This window comes from Mirounga angustirostris, unplaced genomic scaffold, assembly GCF_029215605.1.
Source record: "Mirounga angustirostris isolate CCGP_5_RB_7025 unplaced genomic scaffold, mMirAng1.0.hap1 SCAF_4, whole genome shotgun sequence".
In the NCBI taxonomy this organism is placed as follows: Eukaryota; Metazoa; Chordata; class Mammalia; order Carnivora; family Phocidae; genus Mirounga; species Mirounga angustirostris.
In genome coordinates, this window is record NW_026991712.1 from 175,663,412 (window position 1) to 175,687,551 (window position 24,140).

The 24,140-nt window shown below is 53.8% G+C and overlaps 1 protein-coding gene across 1 annotated transcript; it reads left to right on the forward strand.

Moving 5' to 3' along the window:
• Positions 1-358: 358 nt before the first annotated feature.
• PLA2G2C (phospholipase A2 group IIC) lies at positions 359-21,437 on the forward strand. Its single transcript, XM_045899148.1, is given in 6 exon segments — positions 359-425; positions 8,900-8,941; positions 11,066-11,207; positions 12,501-12,504; positions 12,850-12,952; positions 21,268-21,437. Coding segments are annotated over 6 exon segments (528 nt in total).
• Positions 21,438-24,140: the final 2,703 nt, after the last annotated feature.

Consider the following 24,140-nt stretch of genomic DNA (forward strand, 5'->3'; position numbering starts at 1 on the left):
GAGTGCCACGTTTAAAAGGGGGAGTGGAGAAATTGGACCACAAGCCACCAAGTGATCAAAGGTTTGGAAAAGGCAGTGGGGATGGTTGCAAGAGCAACGTGGGGGAGGGGGGGAGGGGGAGAGCTCAACTATTTCCAAGTACGGACAGCTCTAAAAGGAAGGAGCTGAGCTGGAACAGCGAAGCAGGCATTTGGGGGAGGGGCAAGAAAGAACGCCTAGAAAGTGAGAGGTGCCTGGGGGAAAGAGCATGGGTCTGGGGGAGGCTCTGGGCCGGGTCCGGTCTCTCCGCGAGCAGGACGTCCTTTGGGCCCTGTGGGGCTGTCCGTGTCCCCCGTCCGCACTGCCCTGCCAGGAGGGTATGGCCCGGCGGTTGCCCAGGCCCCTCGGCTTCCGCGGAGCCCGGCAGCCGTCCCATTCCGGCAACGGTGAGCCGGGCCGGGCTGGCTTTGCCCCGGGAGTTGCCGCTTCTCCCCGGGCCCCGTCCTGTCCCCCGGGGGCGCCACCGGGGCCGAGGCCGGGGAGCCCCCGCCGCGTCCCCAGGCGGCAGGGCGCGCTCACCTGGGCCGCTGCTCCATCCGCCGCCGGCGCCCGGCTCCGTCCCGCTGGTAAACAGCCCGCGTCTCCGGGGCAACGCGGCGGAGGGGGCCACGTGCTTCCGGTCGGTGGGGCCCGGGGGCGCGCGGCTGGGGGGCCTTCTGGCTCCTCTCCCCGGGCCGGGCTGGGGAGCCCCGTGGGCTGTGACCTGGGGGCAGGCCCCGGCCCGCTCAGCGACCCCGGTTTGGGGAGAAGCTGCTGGACTGACTGATTTGTGGGCTCCCTCCAGGCTCAGTGGCTGCTTTTAGGGCTTGTGTTGAGTTGGGGCCTCTCGTCCTTGTCTGTTCTCCGTGCAAGCCTTCAACACCGAGTCCGTGACCTCCCTTCCACATCAGCCCCCCACTCCCGGCCGCTGCTGGACCCTGGATATCAACTACATCTGCCCTGCTTTGCCCCTCCTGACCATGACCCCTCTACTTCCAGCAACCCCAGTCACCTCTACCCCATTTGTCTTTCGCAGCCCATTGCCCTCTGCGCTTTCTTGCCGCCCACCAGCCTGCTTCTTGCCTGCCCTGTCCAGCCCACGGTCCTTTACCCAGGCCATTCCCTTGCGAGAATCCCCCATGCCCTTGTCCTGCTACCTCTCCCTCCCTCCCACCTGATGAAACTCCATCAGTCTACCTACACCCAGGGGCTGAAGACACCTTGACCAGCCACGGACTTCAGCGTAATTTGCGGAAAGGTGTGCTCTCCAACGTCTCCTGGACCCTTAACCCCACGCAGAAATCCTTCCACTCCCCCTCCCCCCCGCCCGTTTAGTTCTGTCTCTTCTCTCCGTGGTTATTTCAAACCTTGTCCTCTCTCCTGAAACCTCTCCCCTCTCCCCTGCCCCTCCTCCCACGCAGAAGAATCCTCACCTCCCTCTTCAGAGAGAAAGGAGAAGCCATCCTATGGAAGCCTTGTTAGTGTTCTGCCATCAGACTACACATTTGCCTGCTTTCCTCCGTCCCTCCTGCTCGAATGGGAGGGTACACGTCCTCTGATTCTGTCCAAGACCTACTGCTCTTCCAAACGGCCCCAAAGCCAGTTGCCTGCCACAGGGCCACACACATACACTCCAGACCTTTGCTCCTGCTGTTCCCGATGCCTAGAAGATTCTTCTCCACCTTCCCCAAACTCTGTCTCCTCCCTTCCTTTGCCTAATGCCCACTTACCCTTCAGATCCCAACTTGATGAATGAAGACTTTCTTCCAAAATGAAATTAAGATAGATTCAGAAGGAGCCCTTACTGGACTATTATTGTCTGCCAGGCACGGTTCTAGACTCTTAGAATGTGCAGATGGAAGATAATGTTAGTAGACATCCAAGACCAAATTATCAGAGGAAAGAATTAGGATTCATTACCTAGCATTGCGGCCAGATATCTGCTATCTTGTGTATCCCGGACACATGGACACAGGATTGCGATAGGGCATGACTCCATCCGCCAGACAAGATGGTCACAGTTTAGTTGAGGAGGTGTGTCACACGTCCCTAAAGAGTTACAAATGAGATTGTTTTCAATACAGTTTGAGCCAAGAATGGAAGAGCAGGTGCAGGCTGGACGTGGTTATGTGCCACGTGACTGACACTGATAGGAAGGTCTTCGGGCCCCGGGAGGAGGGGATCATTTCGGCAGCGATGTTTCTTCCTGTGTCAGCGAAGCTGCACCTGACCTGTGGGAGCTGCTGCTGGGCACGCCTCCTGCTAGGGTCAGCCCCCTGACCCACCCTGGGCATCTGGGGTGGCATCTGAGGCCCCAAGAGGGTGCAGGAGGTGATGGTTTTAGGAGCTGTTGGCTTTGCAGCTAGTGCTGGTGGTGGCTTATTTCTTGTAAATGATTCTGTCAGAAATATCTAAGCAATGCTCTTCAGGCCTTCGACGCCCACCCAAAAAAGATTAAAGTAGATTCTTCATCAGCTATTTTAATAGCACCTAAGAATTATGCAATCTTTTGGAAAATCAAATTGGCTTCTCCCCCTGCCCCCCGCTCTGTGTGTGTGTATGTGTGTGTCCCCACATGGGCATGAACTGAAATGGTGCTTATGCCTAGGGTCTGTTTAATATTCAGCAGCAGGTGCCCTTTGCTCCCTGGTGTCAAGTAACGTGCAGTGCTGGGGGCGGGGGGCGCTGGAGGGAAGGAGCCAACCAGCCAATTGCTGTGCCTTCCTGCTCTTTAAAGAGAGAGGTGACTTTGCTACATTTGTCTCCCCTCTTTCTTTAAAGAGCATGTCTTCAAAGGACGAACCTTATAATGCCCCATCTCGGGCACACGCGCAAAATGGATTCTCAGTAAACATGGCCAGAGGTGCCTGCCTTGCCAGGTTAAATGTGGACTCACCCTCCTTTCCAGCCATGGTTCCCTTACTACTACATGGCTTTCTTCATGGGGTCCAGCCAGCTTGGTCCCCAAATGGGCCTTCAGTCTTTTCATCTCCAGGGTCTTTGCTCATGCCCGCCCCACCCTGCTTCCTTCCTTGAAGTCAATCCAAATTTACTGATCCTTCAAAGCCGCTGTTAAAAAGTCACCTCTTTCATGGAGGCCTTTCCTGACCACCTCCTCCCCACCCCCAAGCCTCATGGGCTTTTGCTGATCCCTTTTGGTCCAGTGGAATGTGCCCAAGATGGCAACATGCACCCTCACCAGGTCAGTTCCTCTGATCTTCAGGGCTGTCTCCCAGAAAGGCATCATTGGCCTCCTTTGCCCAAAAAAACCAACTGACCCTCAGGGTCCTTCAAATTCTTGAGTGGCAGAGCAGTTCCAGAACCCCAGTCTGTCTGATTCCACCCCATACTCCAGAGCCCACCCCCACCCTGGCACTCCCACGTGGCGCCTTTACCTGTACCCGCCTATTGTGCTGGTTGTGAGGTGGTAGGCATGGCCCCTGGAGTCCAGGCTTGAGTTCGAATCCCGGCTCCACTACTTGCTAGCTGCAGACCTTGGGTAGCTGATTACACTTCCCTGCCCCTTGCTTTCTACCTCTATAGAATGTAGGTGGTTAAGAATGGGAGTGTGGCGGGGGTGAAATCAGACGCTACCATCCATAAAAGGTAGAGGTCTTAGCACAGTGCCAGGCACATGGTGAATGCTTGGTGAGCGTTAGTGCTCATTATCGTGTTGGTTTCATCCTCCCGTGTGCCTCTCCTTCAGCTCCTCCTGAGCTCCTCTAGGCTAGGAACGTGCCTGTGTCTGAGTCCCCTGCTTTGCCTACACAGTGCCTGCTTCACAGTAGGCGCTCAGCAAATGAAAGTTAAATGAATTAAGAGACAATGCTGATTCCACAGCTGGCTTTTCCACCGAGGGACCCGGCTGGCTGCCACTTGGTATCCCCCAAGGATATCTGGTTTGAAGTCTAAATGACCTCCCCCAGGGTTGGGCTGAAGGCAATAGCTTCAGTGTCTCAGCAGCTTGTCCCCAAAGAGCAGCTGGCCTCTTTTTGAACTAGCAGCTTCCAGATTTTGGAGTCTATACCCAGTGTATTATTCTGCCCTCGATCCCATTAGACGTGTTGATTGAGACCCTAGATAATGTTCAAGCAGAACAGGGACCGGGTGCATGCTCTGGTAGAGAGGCCAAGAGGCTGGCACAGTTACTATGCATCTTGTTGCCTCAGCTTCCCAAGAGGCCCTGGAAGAGGGAAGTTTCTAGATAACGAAATCTATCTCTTGAAGGACAGCAGGTTTCTATTGTTTCCCCATATTGTTGGAAAACATCCATAAATGTCGTGCCTCCTTCCCCGTCTTCTTAAGTAGAACATAGAAAACATGGTACCTCACCTTGGCTACAGTTGACCAAGTGCTTTCGACCTCAGGAACTTGTTGAATCTTGCTGGCAACCCGTGGGGGGTCAGGCTCATTGTCTCCACCTCACAGGTGATGAAGCGAAGGCTCAGGGACCTTAAATGGCTCTCCCAGGAGGTGGTGGTGCCCTGCTCCAACCCTCTTCTCCGACAGAGAATCTGGAGTTATTTGCCCTGCACCTTGGCAATCTCCTACACGATGCAGCCTTTTCTTGACGACTTGAAGTCAACGACCACTCCAGGCGCAACGGCGTTTTTGTAGCTAGAACCATCTGCCCCTATACTCAGTGGCCCCAGGTTCAGAGGCTTGGTCTGTTACTATTTTCATCACTCCTGTCTCTCCCTTGCCTCCCTCCTAACAGCCTCCACGATAACTCCCTTCCTGTTCAACCGCTGCGTCTGAGAAAAGGAGGCTGACCCCTTGCTGGGATCGTGTCTCAAATAAGAGCACTTGTGGGGGTACCTGGGTGGCTCAGTCGTTAAGCATCTGCCTTCAGCTCAGGTCATGATCCCAGGGTCCTGGGATCGAGCCCCGCATCGGGCTCCCTGCTCGGCGGGAAGCCTGCTTCTCCCTCTCCCGCTCCCCCTGCTTGTGTTCCTGCTCTTGCTATCTCTCTCTCTGTCAAATAAATAAATACAATCTTTAAGAGCACTTGTGGCATCTGATCAGATGCTCGGGCCATTTTGGTTTTGTTTTCTTAGCGGTGTTTTGGATAGGTAGAGCTCCCGGCGCAATGCCCCGCAGGGAAGCAGGAGAGCAGCTCAGGGTTCGGGATGCCGCCTTTGGCGCCCACACACCTGGGGCGAGTCCTGGCTCCGTCACTTTGCAGGGCAAAATACCCAATCCCCGCCAGTCTCTGTTCTGCCATCTAGAAACTGGGGTTGATCATCTAGGCCACATGGGGACTATTGGAAGAGGACTTAGGGAGATAATCCACAAACCCTGCTTAGCCCATGCTGGCCCTCGGTAGCGTATATTTTTGTTTCTATTTCTGTAACTCGAAACATGATCGGACTCTGATCATTCATGCATTCCTTCATTCATTCCTCAGATATGTATTTATTTCCCATCTCTCCGTGCCTGGCTTTCTTATCTGCACAATGAGGGTAATAGCAGTACTTCTCCAGCCGGGAGCCGGGGGGACTTACTGTGAGGTGCTCAGAAGCCTCGCAGGGTGTCGAAGTGTGACACGCCACCAGTGCGAGTGTGTGTCAGGCTCTGCATGTGCCGGTAGGCACTGGGAATAAAGAGGGGAACGAAATAGCGTGATCTTTGACCTACGGAGCTCACAGGTTCTTCCCTCCTTATTTCCTCCACGGGGACAAAAGCCAACCAACGTTTCAGCGTCATCTGTGTCGGATGAATTGATGGGTCTGAGAGCATTGCTCGCAGAGACCTGCCAACCCACCGCTGCCACGCTAGAAGCTGACCCTAGAGTCCATGCCATGCTCCCCACCTCCCCCTCCCCACGCTCTTGCCCTTCCTCACGTCCCTGGGCTGCCAGCCCTGTGTTTCAGTTCAGCACAATCCAAAGCACCCGCAAAGGATCAGTCAGAGGAGAGAACCGTGCCCGTCTTGCCTAAGTCATAGCCTTGGAGGCCAGTGCCTGTGAAAATGCTCTGTCACCCTCGAAAAGCCACATGGGCAAGAGGTCTAGGCAGGGAGCCTGGTGAGGGGGAAAGAGCGCCGAATTTGGAGGTTGGGACCAGAGGTTATGTCCCAGTCCTACCGCTTGGTAGCTGTGTGTCCCTTCTCTCTGAGCCTTGATTTCCTCAACTGCCAAACAAGAAAGTGATAGGCTCTACCTGTCCGGTTGTATGAGGAGCAAATAGGAGTGGAATACAAATTTAAGGTAATTCAAGGTCCCCTCAAACTCGTCCTTTTAGAGGTGAGTTCACTGCTTATCAGTCTACATGGGCTTAGATTGGCCTCCCTGGACACAGACTCTGAGACAGGAAGTGCATTCTCGGGAGGCTCCCAGGAGAGACACCTGTCAGGAAGTGAATAGAGCAAGATTGGAGAGAGGGAGAAGTTGACACACAGAGGGAGAAGCTGACAGAGAGGGAGAAGCTGACACACAGAGGGAGAAGCTGGCACACAGAGGGAGAAACTGACACACAGAGGAAGAAGCTGGCACACAGAAGGAGAAGCTGGCATACAGAGGGAGAAGCTGACAGAGAGGGAGAAGCTGGCACACAGAAGGAGAAGCTGACACTCAGAGGGAGAAGCTGGCACACAGAGGGAGAAGCTGGTGCACAGAAGAAGAAGCTGACACAGAGGGAGAAGCTGGCACACAGAGGGAGAAGCTGGTGCACAGAAGAAGAAGCTGACACAGAGGGAGAAGCTGGCACACAGCGGGAGAAGCTGACACTCAGAGGGAGAAGCTGGCACACAGAGGGAGAAGCTGACACACAGAGGGAGAAGCTGACACACAGAAGGGGAAGCTGACACACAGAGGGAGAAGCTGGCACACAGAGGGAGAAACTGACACACAGAGGAAGAAGCTGACAGTGAGAAGCTGGCACACAGAGGGAGAAGCTGATACACAGAGGGAGAAGCTGGCACACAGAAGGAGAAGCTGGCATGCAGAGGGAGAAGCTGACAGAGAGGGAGAAGCTGGCACACAGAAGGAGAAGCTGACACTCAGAGGAAGAAGCTGGCACACAGAGGGAGAAGCTGGTGCACAGAAGAAGCTGACAGAGGGAGAAGCTGGCACACAGAGGGAGAAGCTGACAGAGAGGGAGAAGCTGGCACATGGAGAAGCTGACACTCATAGGAAGAAGCTGGCGCACAGAGGAGGAGCTGGCACAGAGAGGAGAAGCTGACACTCAGAGGGAGAAGCTGACACACAGAGGGAGAAGCTGACAGAGAAGGAGAAGCTGACACTCAGAGGGAGAAGCTGACACTCAGAGGGAGAAGCTGATACAGAGGGAGAAGCTGACACAGAGGGAGAAGTTGGCACACAGAGGGAGAAGCTGGCGCACAGAGAAAGAAGCTGGCACACAGAGGGAGAAGCTGACTCACAGAGGGAGAAGCTGACGCACAGAGGGAGAAGCTGGCGCACAGAGGGAGAAGCTAACAGAGAGGGAGAAGCTGGCACACAGAGGGAGAAGCTGACAGAGAGGGAGAAGCTGGCGCACAGAGGAGGAGCTGGCGCACAGAGAAACACTGATTTCATTACCAGTAATGCACCCAGGTCCCTTTCTTTGTCTCTCCAAAGCGTCATCACCTGCTCATTTACAAGACGTGTGTGCCTTCTTCTTGGACTATGCCATCACATGGTTATTTTTGCAGACTCAGAAGAGGAAAGGGAGCCAGCCTGTAGAGATGGAACCTAATTTAAAAATCTCCCTGCGGCCCTTGGAAGGGAGGCTGGCTGGGACCAGGCCTGGTCAGGGCAGAGCCTTACAACCTCCACCGGAATCTGGCCAGAGAGGGGCAGAAGTAGCAAAGACGCCTGATGAATGGGCCCAGGGCTCTGCACAGGACGCTCATTTTGAAGTTTTCCTGGGAAACTTTGTCACAGGGAGTAAATCTAGCCAAAGCTCTGTGCCTGCCAAATTCTCCAGGCTCAACGGAGCTATTGTTCATACTCCAAGTCCTGCTGTTATCAGATTTAGCCTGATTTCTGATGGGCCACCTCAAGACCACTTGCATGTTGCCGGAACAGGGGGCGCTCCTTGGGATGATGGGGGACCCTGAGCCCTCCTCTGTTGTCCTGTGAGAAGTGAGCCACATATGAGGACCCTTAGCGTTGCAATTATAACAAAAGAGCTGCGTTTCGCTGTCAAAGCATTTTACAGTATCGAGCAGCTTTACCTGCACTGTTTCCGTTGGTCCCCCCAAGTCTGTGAAGCTGAGGGCTCTGTGGGTTCAAGGAAGCTGTTCTGACTCTTGTTTCCATCTCTAAAGCAATAGCAGAGCCTCTCCGTTTGTGAGGGTTAAATCATGGAATACCTGTGAGGACCTTAAAGAAAACAGCACTTGGCATTGAGTAACTTCTTAATAAATGTTCAAAATTACTGATAGGTATTTTGGACTCACTTGATAGGAGGGGAAGCCGAGATTCAGAGGGGCTAAGCTCCTGAATGAGATACCTGATACCAAGGAAGGAAGACATGGGCAGGGGGCCCACCGTGCAAGTGGAGCTAGACTTCCTGGAGTGGGATTTCCATCACAGACCCCCTGGATGCCTTTAAACTTGGAAACAGAGGAAACACTGACTCCTCAAAAGAAACAAAGAAAGAGATGAAGGGATGTTGCCAGAAAAAGAAAAGAAACACTTGCACTTTTCAGAAACAACTGAGCCCTTCGTATCTTTATATTTAGGTCTAAATACCAGAAGGGGTATCATATTCAGACATAATTAGGTTTGAAAAAGATCCCTTTGCTCTGAGCCTTGCGTTGTGATTGGGGTTTTGCACCCATATGGCCTCGCCTCATTTTGGTCATTTTCAGGCTGGCAGACCCTTCATGAGCAGAGTAAGGTGTGATCACGGTGCCTCCAACCCCCTGGTGTCCTCAGGAATGAAGGCCTTTGGGGTTCTCGTGGTCTTTGCCTCCTGCCGTAAGTAGTACCGAGCCGGAGCCAGGCTCCAGGGCGCTGTCCTCCTGTCTGGGTGTCTGTGTCTTGGGGCAGCCCCTCCTGACGTGGCATCGGGTGAGGGGAAAACCAGGTGTCACTCAAAAGAGAATCGGGAGTGGGACAGGCTTCCACCAAAGTCCTCCTCCTTCTGTTTCTTCTACAAAATGGGTTGGTCCCAGCATTGGGACCTCACAAAACTTCGAGAAAATCAAAGCTTGCTAACCATTTGCTAAGAAAAAGGGCCTTGACTACTGTTTAACCACAACCCCCCTTCGGGAGCCTTTTTTTCCCTCCCCTTCAGTTGCCTTTGTTTAATGTCACGTAGATTCCAGAACAAAAACGCAGACATATATCGAGCTAATTTAGGGACAATTAATTCTCATCAGGAAGGCTCTCTTATGGTGACTTATGGAATAATGGATAATTATAAGTCATTGCTACCAGGAGATCAGATAACACACCTCTGCACGGTGAGAAAGAACTTACTAGCAAACCGTGTTGGGTTTGTTGGAAAACTCTTTGACTCTGATGAGTTTGATTAGTAGAGATTTCTCCAGATCCATTTTTCCTCCGTTTCAAGCTGTGTGGCTTTAAGTCAAAATGTCAAAAATGCAGCACCCATTTTCTCGTTAGTCCGTAGTGGAATTTACAGTTTTCAAGATCGTGGGGGGCAGGGCATAGGCAGGGAGGACCACTTCTGTAGCCCCCATGGTGGGCCCTCCACGAGACCAGAGTCTTCACTCTCTTGAGGGACTGTTGTGACAGCAGAAACCACCCCCGGCGTCCCCACCCCCTCTGAGGTGCTTTAGAACAACAAAACCACAGTTTCACGTGGGGAGTCTCCTTGTGAACATGTCCCAAATCCCTCTGTTTCTGTGTTTCTTCCTCAAGTTCACGTTGTTATGTTACTTTATTGCAAAATTAACATATGCATGTAATTAAAAAGTAAAATAAGTGAACAGGACAAGATAAAGCCCCTTTGCATCCTTCCCAAACCCTAGTCCTTTTCCTACACCCAGATGTAACCACTTTTTTTTTTTTTAAGATTTTATTTATTCATTTGAGACACAGAGAGAGAGAGCATGAGCAGCGGGGGAGACAGAGGGAGAGGGAGAAGCAGGCTCCCTGCCGAGCCAGGAGCCCGACGTGGGGCTCGATCCCAGGACCCTGGGATCATGACCTGAGCCGAAGGCAGACACTCAACCCTCTGAGCCACCCAGGCACCCCCAGATGTAACCACTTTAAGAGTTTCATAGATACGCTTCTAGGCTTTTCCACACATACATTTCAACCATTTTAATAGAAAAGTAATACATGGTCATTGTGGAAAAAAAAAAGTCAAACAGCATAAAAGTATATAAATGGTGTCTATCTTCTTCTCCACCTACTTCCTCAATCCCACTGCCCGGAGACATTGCTATTAAAAGTAGATGTTTTCAAGACACCATTTAGTTATTCTCCCTCTGTCAGTGGATATGTGGGTGGTGTTCAATTTTTTAATACCACAAGGGATGCGCTGCAGCAAACATCCCTGTGTGTGTGTATGTGTGTGTGTATGTATGTGTGTGTGTATATATATATTCTTCCCCCACTTCCATAAACATTCTGTAGAAGTAAAAATTCCCGGGCCCATGTATATTTGCCATAAAAAAATAGATTGAGGGCATCTTTTCTGCCTCTTGAGTGGTTTGTTTCTCCTGTGAGATCATAAATGCCTGATGATATTTGTAGGAATTGGCATATTGCTGGTTTTGAACCATTCCCGTTAATGTTGCATCAGACCCAAGGGTGTTTCTGCCAGGATGGTGGTTTTTCACTTGGGGAGGGGGAAGACATGGTGGACAGTAATGTCCCGAACATCGTGGAAGCTGGGTTCTCATCCTGGGCTAGCAAGAAACTGGCTATGGGACACGGTGTTCTGATCCTATTACTTTCCCCCATGAAAGGGGCTGATGATCCCAGCCATGCCCATGTCTGCGGGCATGTTTTGGGGGGGGTGGGTGGGGTGTCTCCTGATGTCCCGGATGCAAGCGCTCTAGGTACGGGTCTCCGGGCTGACATTGTTCTCACTACCCCGTGTCTTCTTTCTTATGTTCTGGCCGGCAGTGGTGGTCCCTGCCCACAGCAGGTTCTGGTTTCAGAAGTTGGTCAAACACATCACGGGGCGGAGCGCCTTCTTCTCATATTATGGATACGGCTGCCACTGTGGCCTTGGGGGCAAAGACACCCCCGTGGATGACACTGACAGGTGAGTCCTGAGGCGCCAGGCCTGCTTTCCTTTGATTTGCACTGAGACCCGGGCCTGAGGGTGAGGCAGGGTGTTAGGACTCTCGCATTGCGAATGACAGGAGCCCATTGGTGGTTTGCTGCTCTGTAGCCACCATCTCGAAATTCTTGTGTCCGAACAACGTGCTCCAACCTCCCGTGTTGCACCAGGCCTCGAAAATCATCCAGTGAGTCCTGCTCAGAGCCGCAGAACCGTCTTCAATTCTCAAACGTCACGGCAAACGTGATCTCCGCTCAGCAACCCAGTTTTTAGGATTAGACCACAGCAAGGCTGCCCTGCTGTCTCCCGGGCCTAATTCCACATTCCGGGAGAGAGAATCCCAGTGGCCCAGTTTGGAGAAGTTGTCCATCTGGGCAAAGCCACATGGCCCAATGTGGCTGCCAGGCCTACTCTTCAGCGTGGGGGTGGGGAGCGTGAGTCCCCAGAAGAAGTGGAGGTTGGCGTGACGTGGCGAGGGCATGGGGAGGTAGGAAACAGGATAGTTTGCACATCACTCATTTGAAGAAATAAGAAACAAGGTGTTTCTCGCCACTTTTAACCTCACATGCATAAATATGTTCCTGCGGCAGGGCCTGAAATGTCATTCCTGGAGCTTGAGTCCTCGGGGCTGGGCTCCTGAGAGCATGGAATATTCCAGCTGGAGGGATCCCTGAGCCCTACAGGGGCACTGACACTGATGGAACCCCATGATGTGCCGAGCACTGGGATTGGTGATGGGCACACGGGGCCTAACTTAATCCTTATGTCCGGTGGCCAAGGCAGTGGTACCATCCCCAGGTGACAGGCGGCATCTGTGAGGACCCCCTAAACCACCGTAGCAAAGCCTAAAGACACACCAGCCCCTGAGTGAACAAGAATTTGCCTGTTTCCAAATCCGGGCCCTTTGCCCCTCTGTTCCTCACCTTCCAAGCCCGAAGGCCGATGACAGTTTTAACGCCATGAGACAAAGATGACAAACAGCAAAGAGCCAGCTCAGAGGCAGGATGGCGAGAGGAAGGACTGAAGCATCTGGCCCAGAGCATTTGCTTTTCTGTGTCTTAAATCCGTTCCCTGTCCATCCCAGCTGCTTTCTCTTCTTGGTGTTCTCCCTTCCCACCCTGGGTCACTCTGAGCACCGTGAGAACAAGGACTGAAGGACTATGGGTGTTTTTGCTGACCCGTGTCCTCAGGGACTATCACAGTGCTTGGCACATAGTAGGTGCTCAGGAAAAACTCATTACATGAATGACCGAGTCACATGGACCTAGGTTTGAGCCCCGTGTGTGTGTGTGCGTTTGTGATTTTCCAGCTCTACAATTTTAAGAAATTTCCGTTCTTGGGATCCCGTCTCCTCCCTTACAAAAATGGGGACTACGATCACACTTCATGGGGTTACACAGAGGAGCTCATGAGATGCAGAAGGTACTAGAAAAGGCTCACTAAATGTGAGTGGTTGTGTTTATATTGTTATGATTTTCAGGAACTTACCTCCTTACCTTCAATACCTTCTCGCTCTGGGGAGGAGGCAGGGGGATCCTTTCCAGGTTCTACCCACGTTTCTCCCCCCAAACCCCGCTGATGCCCCAGGGCCTGCCCCCCTCACCTGCTCTGATCTGGCCCCCAGATGCTGCCTGATGCATGATTGCTGCTGCGGAAGCTAAAGCAGCCCGGCTGCCAGCCCATGCTGAATAGCTACCGATTCCACATCGCCAATGGGACCATGGCCTGTGAGTAGCCCTCTCTGCAGACACATGGCTTTGAACCTGGGCCTCTCCTTCATGTCTGCCTGCTGGCTGAGGAGTGCTTTGAGACAGAAAGCGTCAATTCTAGGAATCGGAGCTTCTTGGGAGCGCTTGCTTTGTCTCTGGTCTCTCCGGTCCGTGGCTGTACCCCTGCACTCTCGGGGAGCACGGAGCGCGGGGCCTGGGGTATAACACCTGCTCAATAAATAGTTGTTGACTTGAGATTACATTGAATCTTGCAGCTTTGCTTGGCAACTGTCGCTGTTGAGAACATTCTTCGTCTGTCATGTGTTAACAAACAGCTCAGCTGTCTTTCAGTTGAACAAATATTTGTTGAGGGCGAGGACATGCCAAGCACTGGTAGGTGCCGTGGGAGGGGGGGCACAAAAGTAAATAGGAGGGGTTGGGGAAGGGAACTCATGTGTCGTCGAGGCCATTCAAGGAGGAGGGCAAAGGACAAGGGCAAGCAAGTACTGAGCGTCCAGCAGGTGGGGAATGGCCCCCGATATCCTGGAGCATGTTCTGGGGCTGTTGGGGTGTGGGTGTGTGTAGGGCAAGTTTGGTCTAAAGAGCAAGCACGTTTGAAGTCCTGGCTATAGCTTTTCCGGGAATGCCACTCATTGCAGTGGTTTTAATGCCCCTCAGGGCAACTGGCCTCCCACCTGGACTTGAGGAGTGGCACCAACCCCTTTCCTCCCTCTGTGTATTTGTGCTTAGCTGTGAGCGTGTCGGAGTTCACCTGCCCCCCGAGGTCAGGGAACCACTACCTCCCTTCCCTTCATCTCCCCCCTTAGGGTGGGGGCTCAGTGCCCAAACCCCAGGGCTCCCCAATGCCCCCCCACCCCCGGGCCCCAGCTCAGGACACATCAAGACTGACCAAGCGTTAGGACTATGCAGTGTCCCTGGTCCAGTGGTGAGACCTGAGCCGGGGCGGGGGGGGGGGGGGGCTTGTGGCTCAGAACCCCGCAGTGGGAGGACTGATGGTCTGCTTCTCAGGCTCCACAGCCCCCAGCCCCCACGCACACCATCGATGGGGAGAACCCTCATTTCCCATGTGAACTCAAGGAGACATCTGTGCCGGAGCTCCCTGGCCATGATGGTGCTGACCCCTAAAGCAGTGTGTCTTCTGGGAGATCTCGCATACCACGTGCAGGGGATGGGATGAGATCAGGGCCTAGTGGGGGCGGTGCAGGGGAAGGGGGCTGGAGGAGGTTGCCCCCAGAGTGTTGTTCACTTTGGCACATGATGCCCTCGGAGGCAGGGACTGAGTCTCTGGCTGCCTCTTCCCACCGTTCTGGGCCCCGCTTGGCAGGAGTCAGGGGGGCAAGCCTGGCGGTTAGCTGGAGCGGGCGCACATGAGAAAGGTGCCTCTGACTCTTCTCAGCCTGGCTCACGGTCTCGCTCCCATACGGTTTCTTCTCCTCTCTTTTCCTCTTGATCATAACATCTGTCATGTCAAGTGTTACCTTAAAGTGCTTGAAAAGTTATCACTTTTAGAGAAAATATCCCCGAGGAGTTCTGTCCTCTGGTGCCCCCGTAAAGTGCAGGGGCCGAGGAAGAAGGGAAAAGGTGATCTGGGAAGGGAAGCAGAATTCTGCCCGCACTGTGGTCCCAGGCTCGGGGCAAGCCTCTGCCCTCTGCACCTGGAGCAGCTGCTGCTTCTCCTTCTCCTTCTCCTTCTCCTTCTCCTTCTCCTTCTCCTTCTCCTTCTCTTCTCCTTCTCTTCTCCTTCTCCTTCTCCTTCTCCTTCTCCTTCTCCTTCTCCTTCGTCTTCGTCTTCTTCCTCTTCTTCTTCTTCTTCTTCTTCTTCTTCTTCTTCTTCTTTTTTGAACAGCTTCTTTAGCAGCGCTCTTCCCCCTCCCATGTAGGGCCAGAGCCACAGCCTGGGACCCCAGGAGATGAGGGAGAGAGTGATCTGGGGCAGAGGCTGGAGCACGCCCCCCAAGGTGGCACATGGAAACATCCTCTGCTTGGCACCTGCTGAGTGGTGGTGAGAGGTGCAGGCAGGGGCTGGGAGCTGGGCTGAAAAGTTTGCAGCCTGGGTTGTGCTTTCCACAGATGCTGCCAGGCAGCCAGTTGCCCTCAAAACTTCAGCAGACCTCCTGGAGTCCAAAGCCCTGCTTAGGGAGTTAGCACGGGGAGGGGGCAGGTGCTTCCCCATCACCAGCAGGACGTCAGCATCCTCCTCCTTGGCTGACCCAGCCAATGAGTACCAGGCCAACTCCCTGTCCTCCCCACCCGACCTTGCCGAGCCCCAGCTCCCAGGAGTAGGGCTAGGAGTTGGGTGATCTGGGTTCTGATCCTGGGTCCGCTGCTGGTACCTGCTGAGCCCACAAACCAGACCCAGGCACATTTATTTACTTGTCCAGTATTGCTTGAGTGACTCCTGGGTGCCCATCCAGGGCCAGCACTGTGTAGGGGCTGGGGCGCAGAGCAAGGCAACCTCAGGTCCTGCTCTTCTGGCATTCTCCAGAGCTAAAAGTGCCCTTAGGGACCCTTGAGACCAACCCCTCATTGTAGGGACAGGGAGACTGAGGCCCAGAGAGTTTAAGAGTTTGATCTGAGTAACAGGCAAGATTGAAACACATGCATCTTCAGCCTTTCCAGTGCTCTGGAACACACTGCTTGGCCTGAGTTTTCTGGGCCTCAGTTTCGTTATCCATAAAATAGGTACATTAGCAACAGCTGCAGTCTGTGAGCATCTGTGATAGATTCTTTACACACAACACCTTAACCCCCAGGATATACCTTTGAGGTGGGCATGGTTATCAAGAAGGATCCTGAGGCTCAGAGAGGTTAGCTGAGATGGCCACGGTCACACAGCCAGGGAAAGAAGAGTTGTGAGTCGGACCCAGTTTGTCTGGTCCCAGAGCTGGTGCTCCTGCCTCACATTGCCCTCCCCAGTGGCATGGAGCTGCCAGGAGGGTGTTGGGCAGGTGCACTTGGTTGGAGAGCTCCCACAAATGCAAGTCTTGTTGTCAACAGCATACTCATCAGAATGCTCAGTGCTGGCCCAGGGGACAGAGAAAGGCAGATGGACTCGGCCCCTCTGTAATGCCCCAGATCTTTCTGTTCTAGCTTTATGTCCCCTGCTAAGAGGCCCAGAGAGAGCACATACTTTGGAGTCAGGCAGAGCTGGGTCTGAGTCCCAGCTCCACTGCTTCTAGCTGGATAATCGCACAACTACCCTCGGCCTTAGTCTCCTTGTCTGTAAAATGGGGATAATAATCTACACTTCATAAAGTTGCTAAAGGAACCCCACTAAAGGGTCTGACCCATAGCAGGTGTCTAGGTAATGCCTTTCCTTTTAGAAGCTGAGACTTCTTTTTGCACCCAAGTTTTCTTTTTCCCTTTACTTTTGCAGAAAAGCACTGGGATTTTCTTCATTACTGTTAGGAGATTTCTTTGAAGCCTCTCCTCTACACCCGTACCTCTTCAAGCTAATGTCATTAACTCCCTAGGGAAGAAAATCTCTTCCCCCCTCCACCCCAGTTACACTGTGGTTCAAAGAGCAGCCCTGCAAGGGTTAACTGCCTCCCCCTCCCCCATCCCCCCCCCCAGCCTCCAAGTTCTGAAATCCTGTACCCAGAGCCTGGCCCCGGGTTGCCTAGCAACCAGCAGCTGATCTGGGATGCAATTGGTGAGAAGGAAGGGAAAGGAGAAAAACAACTTGGCCTGTCCATGTCTTTAAATGTCACTAGGAGATGAGTGCAGAGAAAGGCCTATAACCCAAGCCCTGGGGCCAATTTGCCAGGTGGCAAAGGCCACCCTCGAGCAACCAGGGAGATTGTTATCCCCCCTCTGAGTGGGCTTACATAAGTACTTGGCATTTGCAAGGGACTTTAAGATTAGCCAGCAGATGCCCCCCTCCACCCACATAGACATGTATGCGTTGTGCAGGCGGCATGGGGGGCAGAGACCAGTTTCCAGCCACTGGTCCACTTACACCTCCATGCCTGAGCTTCTGACTTCTCCCTCTGCCAGTGAGGGAAGGTGAACACGGTAACCACTGGAATTTGTGGTTTGCAAAGCTCTTTCTCCTTCATTACTAAATGTATTCCTCACAACACCTCCACTTGCTGACACATCACCTTTTTTTCCTCCTAGCGTTTGTCTCTACCTGAAATTACCTTGTTTATTTATGCATCCGCTGTCCTGCCAACCAGAATGTGAGTTCGGGGGGAGCAAGGGACAAGTCTGTCTTGTGTTTGGGGGTGGGCACTCATCCTCATTAGAACCCACAGAGAAGGACGCCCTGGGAGCTATGCCACGTGGAGTCTGCTTGCTCAGACCTGCAGCTCCAGTGCCGAAGGCCAGGCACATGTTCAGGACTGAGTACCTGTTTGATGAGTGAATGAATGAACTCATGAAATAGTTAATGCAAGTGTCTGTTTCCTGACTTGAAAGCTGCGGAAACCGGCTTGGGGACCAGCAGCTAGCCTGAGATCCTAAAGCACACAGGTGGTGGGTCTGGATGGAGAACCTGGCTTCCCGTTTCCTGGAATGGGGATCCTTTTGCTGTCCCGCAGAAGGTGAACATCCAGCCTAAACACTGCGTGTTTATGGCTGAAGATGTGCAATGAGAAGACAAATTCCCTGCCCAGGGGGCTTGCCTCCAGGGAGGGAGTCAGGTCCCCAAATACTGAGAAATAAAGTGCTACAACAAGGCAACAGGATACAGAATGATGACGTCAGGGAGAGGGAAGGATGGCTACTTCCTGGGGCTGAAGAAGCCCTCGCAAGGAAGTGGCATTTAGCCAGTGTGGCAGGAGAAGAGGCGATGGGCAGCGGGGCCGCGGAGGGTGGTGGTGCACGGGAAATGGGGGGGCACCGGGCTGGGCCAACAGGTGTGGAGGGCGCCTTCTCCTTCCATTGCAGGGGAAGTGGCCAGAGTGTTTGCAGCAGGATATGGTCCACTCTTGCTTTAGAAAGATCACCCTGGCCACTGTCCAGTGTGGTTGGGGAACCAGGGAGGAAAGATGGGGAGCCATTAGTGAGCACTGGGGAGAAGCTTCCACAGGGTGGTGGAGTGGAGGAGAGAAGTGTCCGATGCTGGGTGTTTTGGAGGTAAATTGCCAGGAGCTGCTGATGGATGAGATGCCGGGTAAGAAGGAAAAAGAGATGGAATTCAAGTTTCCCGGCCCAAGCAGCTGTAGGTAAGGTGTTGTCCGAGCTTGTGCAGATGGGGAAGAGCAGGTTAGGGAGACACAGCAAGCACTTGGCATGAGCCCTCTTGAGTTTGAGATGCATATCAGACACCCGACAGGTAGTCAAGTGGACAGGAGCATATCGGAGTCTAGAGCTCAGGGGAGACACCTGGCTGGGATGAGAACCCCAGAGTCATGGGTGTTCAGATGGCATTTATTATTTTTTTATAAATAGATTTTATTTATTTGAGAGACAGCGTGAGATAGCACACCAGCAGCTGGGGAGGGACAGAGGGAACAGAGGGGAGAGACAGAGGGAGAAGCAGACTCCCCGTGGAGCAGGGAGTCCGATGCGGGACTCGATCCCAGGACCCTGGGATCATGACCTGAGCTGAAGGGAGATGCTTAACTGACTAAGCCACCCAGGCGCCCCTCAGATGGCATATAAAGCCCTGAGACTGAACCAGAGGCCCAGGGAGAGACTTGAGAGAGCAGGGCGGAGGCCTGGCAGGAGCCCGAGTTCTCCGTGGCGAACATTCCTGTAGAGCGTCCTGCTTCGTCCCATTTGTGGGAGCCTACGTCACGGACTGAGAAAGACGGCCCTAAAGCCACCAGTTCCTTTCTTCATGTCTCAGCTCTTGTCTCAGTGTCTCCACTCACAAACTGGAAGATGCAGAAACTGGATTCAGGCTGGTTTTGAAAAGATGGCTTGCAAAGAGGACATTTCTTGGCCCGGGGGCTGCCTCTCCTTCCAGGTCTCGACAGGCCTGGTCCGGCCATGGCTGTGGGATGCCCCAGAACTGGTAGCCCACAGCCGTTGACCCCTGCTCAGATCAGTTGCCAGGGGCCTGGGCCCCAGGAGGGGGGTGTTAGAGGTGCCCTGTGCTTCAGGAGAGAGTCATACTCTGTGTGTCAGAAAGGACCAGACAAAGCCAGAAAGGGACAGGGAAGTGAGAGAAAGGACAAAGGACAGGTGAGATGGAAAAGAGGAAGAGAGGAACAGAAGACAGAAGTAGCCAGAAAGAGGACAAGGAAGAGGAGGGGCAGAGGCAGAGTGACAGCGCTCCGGGTGAGTGACAGGCCCTTTCCCGAGGAGAGTGAGGTTGAAGGGGGCAGTGCCCTGCATCCAAGTAGCCCCCTGAGGACACCACCCACAAGTCCAAGTGGGCCCCTGCAGACCACGGCGGCCACCCCGGAAGGAAGCAAGGGGTGTACTGGGTACGAGGGAGGCCAGAGACCCGGAGGGGCTTGGAAGGGGCTCCTGGGGGAGCTGGGGCTTGATGGATCCCGGAGGATTTTCACAGATGGAAAGAGGCAGTGCGAGGGCAAAGGTGACCCAGGTGTCAAGAATAGTGGGAGTGACAGGAGCCGAGAGCCAGGGGCGGGAGCATCCCTGGCACATTTCATGAGGGTGCACGGAGGGCACAGCTGAAGCGTAGGATGGCTGTCGAGAAACCAAGTCTCCGGGGAGATGCCAGAGGACAGCTTGCTGCAGGAATCGGACTTCGGAGGGAGAAAGGCAAACAAACAGAGGCCAGCCAGCACTGGGGCCAAGTTCAAAGGGCTCCTCTTCTTCCAAGAGGCAACACCATCATCATCACCATGAGCACTTACGGAGCACTCTGGGCGCGCCCGCCACATGCACACCACTCTCTCCCGAAACAGCCACGAAAACCCTCGCAATGATCCTGCACAGTAGACACCGTTATTTATTTTCGACACTATTATAGTTTTTATCATCATTTTGTAAATGTGGATACTGACTAGCTTGCCCATGATCAACAAACTGGGGAGTCAGGCTGCCTCCCTTCCTCCCCCTGAACCCTCAGAAGAGAGCAGAACACACACACACACACACACACACACACACACACACCCCCCCAAACACGACAGCTCTGACAAGTAAATAAAAGATCCCCATCTAGTGGTGACTCGGCCAAAGGGCAGACACTCAATCCCAAAGGCCCAGACAGAGGCTGGGTTCATTTATCAGCGACTGTCCGTGGAGCACCTACTACGTGTCAGCATCTGTTCTGCATGCTGGGGATACTGTGAGGGCCGAGACAGGCAAAGGCCCGGCCTCACAGAGCTCACACTCCGTCGAGGGGAGACAAACACACTCAAGTAAACACATAAGAGACACCCGGGTTGTGCAAAGCACAGTGAATGAGATAGACGGGATGTGCAGGAGACTGGCTGGAGGGAGCTCTAGGTCGGGGGCCCGGGAGGGCCTCTCTGAGGAGGGGAAATCTCACCAAGGCCCAAAGGAGGAGATGGATCCAGTTGCTTGAAGGTCCTGGAGACAAGTGTTTTAGACAGAACAGTGTGAGCAAAGGCCCCGGGACAAAAGGGAGCCAAGCATAGAGAGGCCAGTGTGCCCAGAGCAGAGTGAAGGACGGTGGGGATGGAGAGGTTGGCGAGGGCCGGATCACGGCGAGGCTGCTCTCGGCCCCTGGTGAGGATTTGGGTATCTTCCCCCAATACTAGGAAACTGCGCTGGGGCTTGAAGCAGGAGAGTGGACCTGATCGGGGTGACAGTTTAAGAAGGTCCCATTAGGGAGGACGAACTGGTGGTGACAGGGAGTGGGGGAGTGGCCAGGAAGGTGGAGGGGAGAGGGCGGAGCGTGAAGTACTCTAAACAGAGACACGGGTGGTGCTTGCTGTGGACTGGATGTGCAAAGTGGGAGGCAGGGAGGAACCCAGGCTGCTGCTCACTTTCTGGCTCGAGGAGGAGGTGATGCCGTTTGTGAGCCTCGAGCGTGGGTGAAGGACAGGTTCGTGGGCAGAGGGAGCACTACATCGAGTGTTCCTTTTGAACGCCTTAAGTTGGGGATGCCGGAGACGTCCCAGCAAGATGTCAAGAAAGCAGCTGGAAGTGTGAGGTGAGTTCTGAGAAAGTGGGTCCCGTGTCCTTGGCCTGCATGCCCACTCAGGGCACCCCTCCATGCAGTCCAGCCTCCCCCTCCCCACTTCCTTCCAGGCTGCTCTTCACTCTAGTCCCTGTGGCATGTCCAGGTGTGACCGGGGACCCCGGAGATGGACTCCCAATTTCTTCCCTTTCTGTTTTCAACCCTTGACCCCTTGCTGCAAGCCCCTGTTTTCCCCAACCTTAGAACCAAGCGAAGCCCCCAGTGACCCTTTCTCTCTCTGCAGGTTAGTGTGCCCTTGGCCCCAGAGTCAGCTGTCTCTGCGGGCTGTGGGCATGTGAGTGTGACAGGCAGTCTACATATTGCTTCAGAGAGAGCCTGCCCACCTACGAGAAAAACTTTGAGCAGTTCTTCTCCAGCCGGCCCCGCTGTGGCAGGCGGAAGCCCCAGTGCTAGGCAGCCCCGGGCCCCCTCGTCGGCCAGCATGGGATCCAGTGTCACCCGTCCTTCCAGAAGCCTTCTCACGCTATCCCCTACAGGCTCTAGTTCTGCAGTCACACTTCAGCACATGGCCTAGGGTACTCCTTTGTCACTCGACCCTGAGGGCAGCCGATCAGCATTAGAAAAAATAAAATCCAGGCATGCTATGGAGGGAGACAGCCCCTATATATAGACAAAAATAAGTAACATTTTCTGATAGTCACAAGTGCTAAGAAGCACTCCAATAGGTGACAGGATAGAGAGCTGTTCCCAAGCCCCGCCCAGGAATTTCCAAGACGGGAAAACGACCCAGGATCTACCCTAAACTCTCCCTCCAACCCCCTGCCCTAAAATCAGGATGCAGGGCAGACCTGGGAACCGGGTTTGCAACCCACACCCAGCCGGGGGCAGAACAGGGATCCCGGAAAACACGGTCTTGGCACACAGCCAAGGATCTGAGAGATGCCCTTGGACTTTGTTTCTCATCTGTTGGGGTTCTGCTCTCTGAAATCCCTCAAGTAGGAAAAATTAATGCCATTTCCATCTCTCCGGAGACAGGGCATGAGGATATCCACACCCACCACTGTCACATGTGTGTCATGGCCCAAGATGTCACAGAGAGGAGAAAGGGCCTGGAAGAGGGCATCAGAGGGCCCCAAAATTTCCATCCAAATTCAGAAGGCCCTGGTGATATCAGACTTAGATTCTAATGAACACCAAAGTGACCTGAGCTGAGCAGATTCTGTTCTTTATAATGCCCAACTGGCATGGCAGAATGTAAAATTGGCCCCAATTGTCCTTACCTTGCTGCATCCTTGCCTCTCGTGAAGGAACGCTCGGCTTTGCCCATGGAGAAGGAGAGTCTGCCCAGTGGTTGAATCCAAACTCCGTGCTGGCCCTGTGAATTACTTCGGTCAATAGAATGTAGTGGAATGTTTGGATGGTCTACCAGTTCCCGAGCTTAGGCTTCTGGAGGCCTGGTGCTCTGCTTTCCCAGGACGCCGGGCTCTGCCTGGCCCACTGGCAGGTGGGAGCCAGAGTCCGTCAGCCCAGCCGTGTCCACTCAGACCTCAGACACATAAGAGCTCTCAGCAAAGGTCAGCAAAGCCCACTCATTGCTGACCGTGACCCACGAGAGCAGCTCGCTGGAACTGAAATAGCTGTCCGGCTGAGCCCAGGAGAAGTTGCCGATTGCAGAACTGTGGGCTGAATAAAGCCTGCATTTTTAAGTCACTAAGGGGTGTGAAGTGAGTTCTGAGAAGTGGGTCTCGTGTCCTTGGCCTGTGTGCCCACTCAGGGCACCCCTCCGTGCAGTCCAGCCTCCCCCTCCCCATTTCCTTCCAGGCTGCATTTTTAAGCTCAGTGATACAAGGGGTCTTCATTCATGGAGACTCCTGGGTTCTCAGCACTGTGCTATGCTTGGAGGCCAGTGAAAACACTGTGGACATGGCCCCTGACCTGTACCTTGAGGTCTGGGAGGAGAAAGGCCATGCTCATATAATAAGGGAGAACACGCAGAGGGCCGTGATCACACAGTCATCCAACAAACATTTAGTGAGCCCCCAGTGAGTGTCGGGCACCCCCACCAGGGCTGGGCAGTAGGGATTCAGAGACTTTAAGAAAACAAACAAAATCAGGTCTCAATACCCTGGGGTGAACTTCAAGAGTCATAGCAGCCTTTAGAAGTTCAAGTTCAGACATTTAGAATCTGGATTGAGTGATGCTGTCACTGATGTGAAGACAGTAAGGGAAGCCAGGGGCGGTCAGCAGAGGGTCTGGGAGCCGGGGCTCCGGGCTCTGCCTCACTCAGCGGGCAAAGCCGAGTGGTAAATTTGTCCTTCTTTCCTTCCTTCCTTCCTTCCTCCCTCCCTCCCTCCCTCCCTCCCTCCCTCCCTCCCTCTCTTCCTTCCTTCCTTCCCAACCCGCATGTGCTGTAGTAATTACAACCGCAGAAGAGGAGCTTGAGATTGATGGGCATTCATTGGTGACAGTCTTAAAGGTCTGAGGTAGGCGGTTGCAGAAAGGCAGGTGTGGGACTAGCGTGGCTGGGTCCAAGCCAGGCACCTCCGCTCCTAAGAGGTTTCTGACCACAGCAGAGGCCAGCTCAGGACTCTGGACATATCCGGCCATCTGCCACCGAGAAGGAGGCTGGCCAGGGCTACATTCAGCAAGGGCAATGGAGGTTTCAGTGAGAGATCAGACCACCTTCCTCTCCCTGGGTCTCAACTCCTAATGTGTAAAATAGAGGGAATTGGCCCATGCTAGCGTCCAAGCCCTGCTCGATTTTGAAAGGTGAAACTGCAGAGGGATGTCGTTGACTTTCACTTGGGAAAGCCTGCTCTCCTGGAAGGATAGCCATTCACCCATCAGCAAGTGCACTCTCAGGACCTACTCCAAGCCAGGCCCTGTGCTAAGAGCAGACAAACAAAGATGCATCAGACTCCAAGTGGCTCTCAGAACAGGGGACACAAGTCAACAGGCAATCACAAAGCAGGCTGCAGAATATGCTGGAACGGGGACAGCGTGGGGAGCAATGACTGCCATCCAGGAAGGCCAGGCCAGGCTTCCCAGAGGAATGCTGGGGGTCTGACATCTCACCTGTGAGCCAAATCATGAAGAGGGCTCTTGGAGTGGCCAAGTGGGGTGTGCAGAGCCTCCCGGTAGAGGGATGGAAGGTAA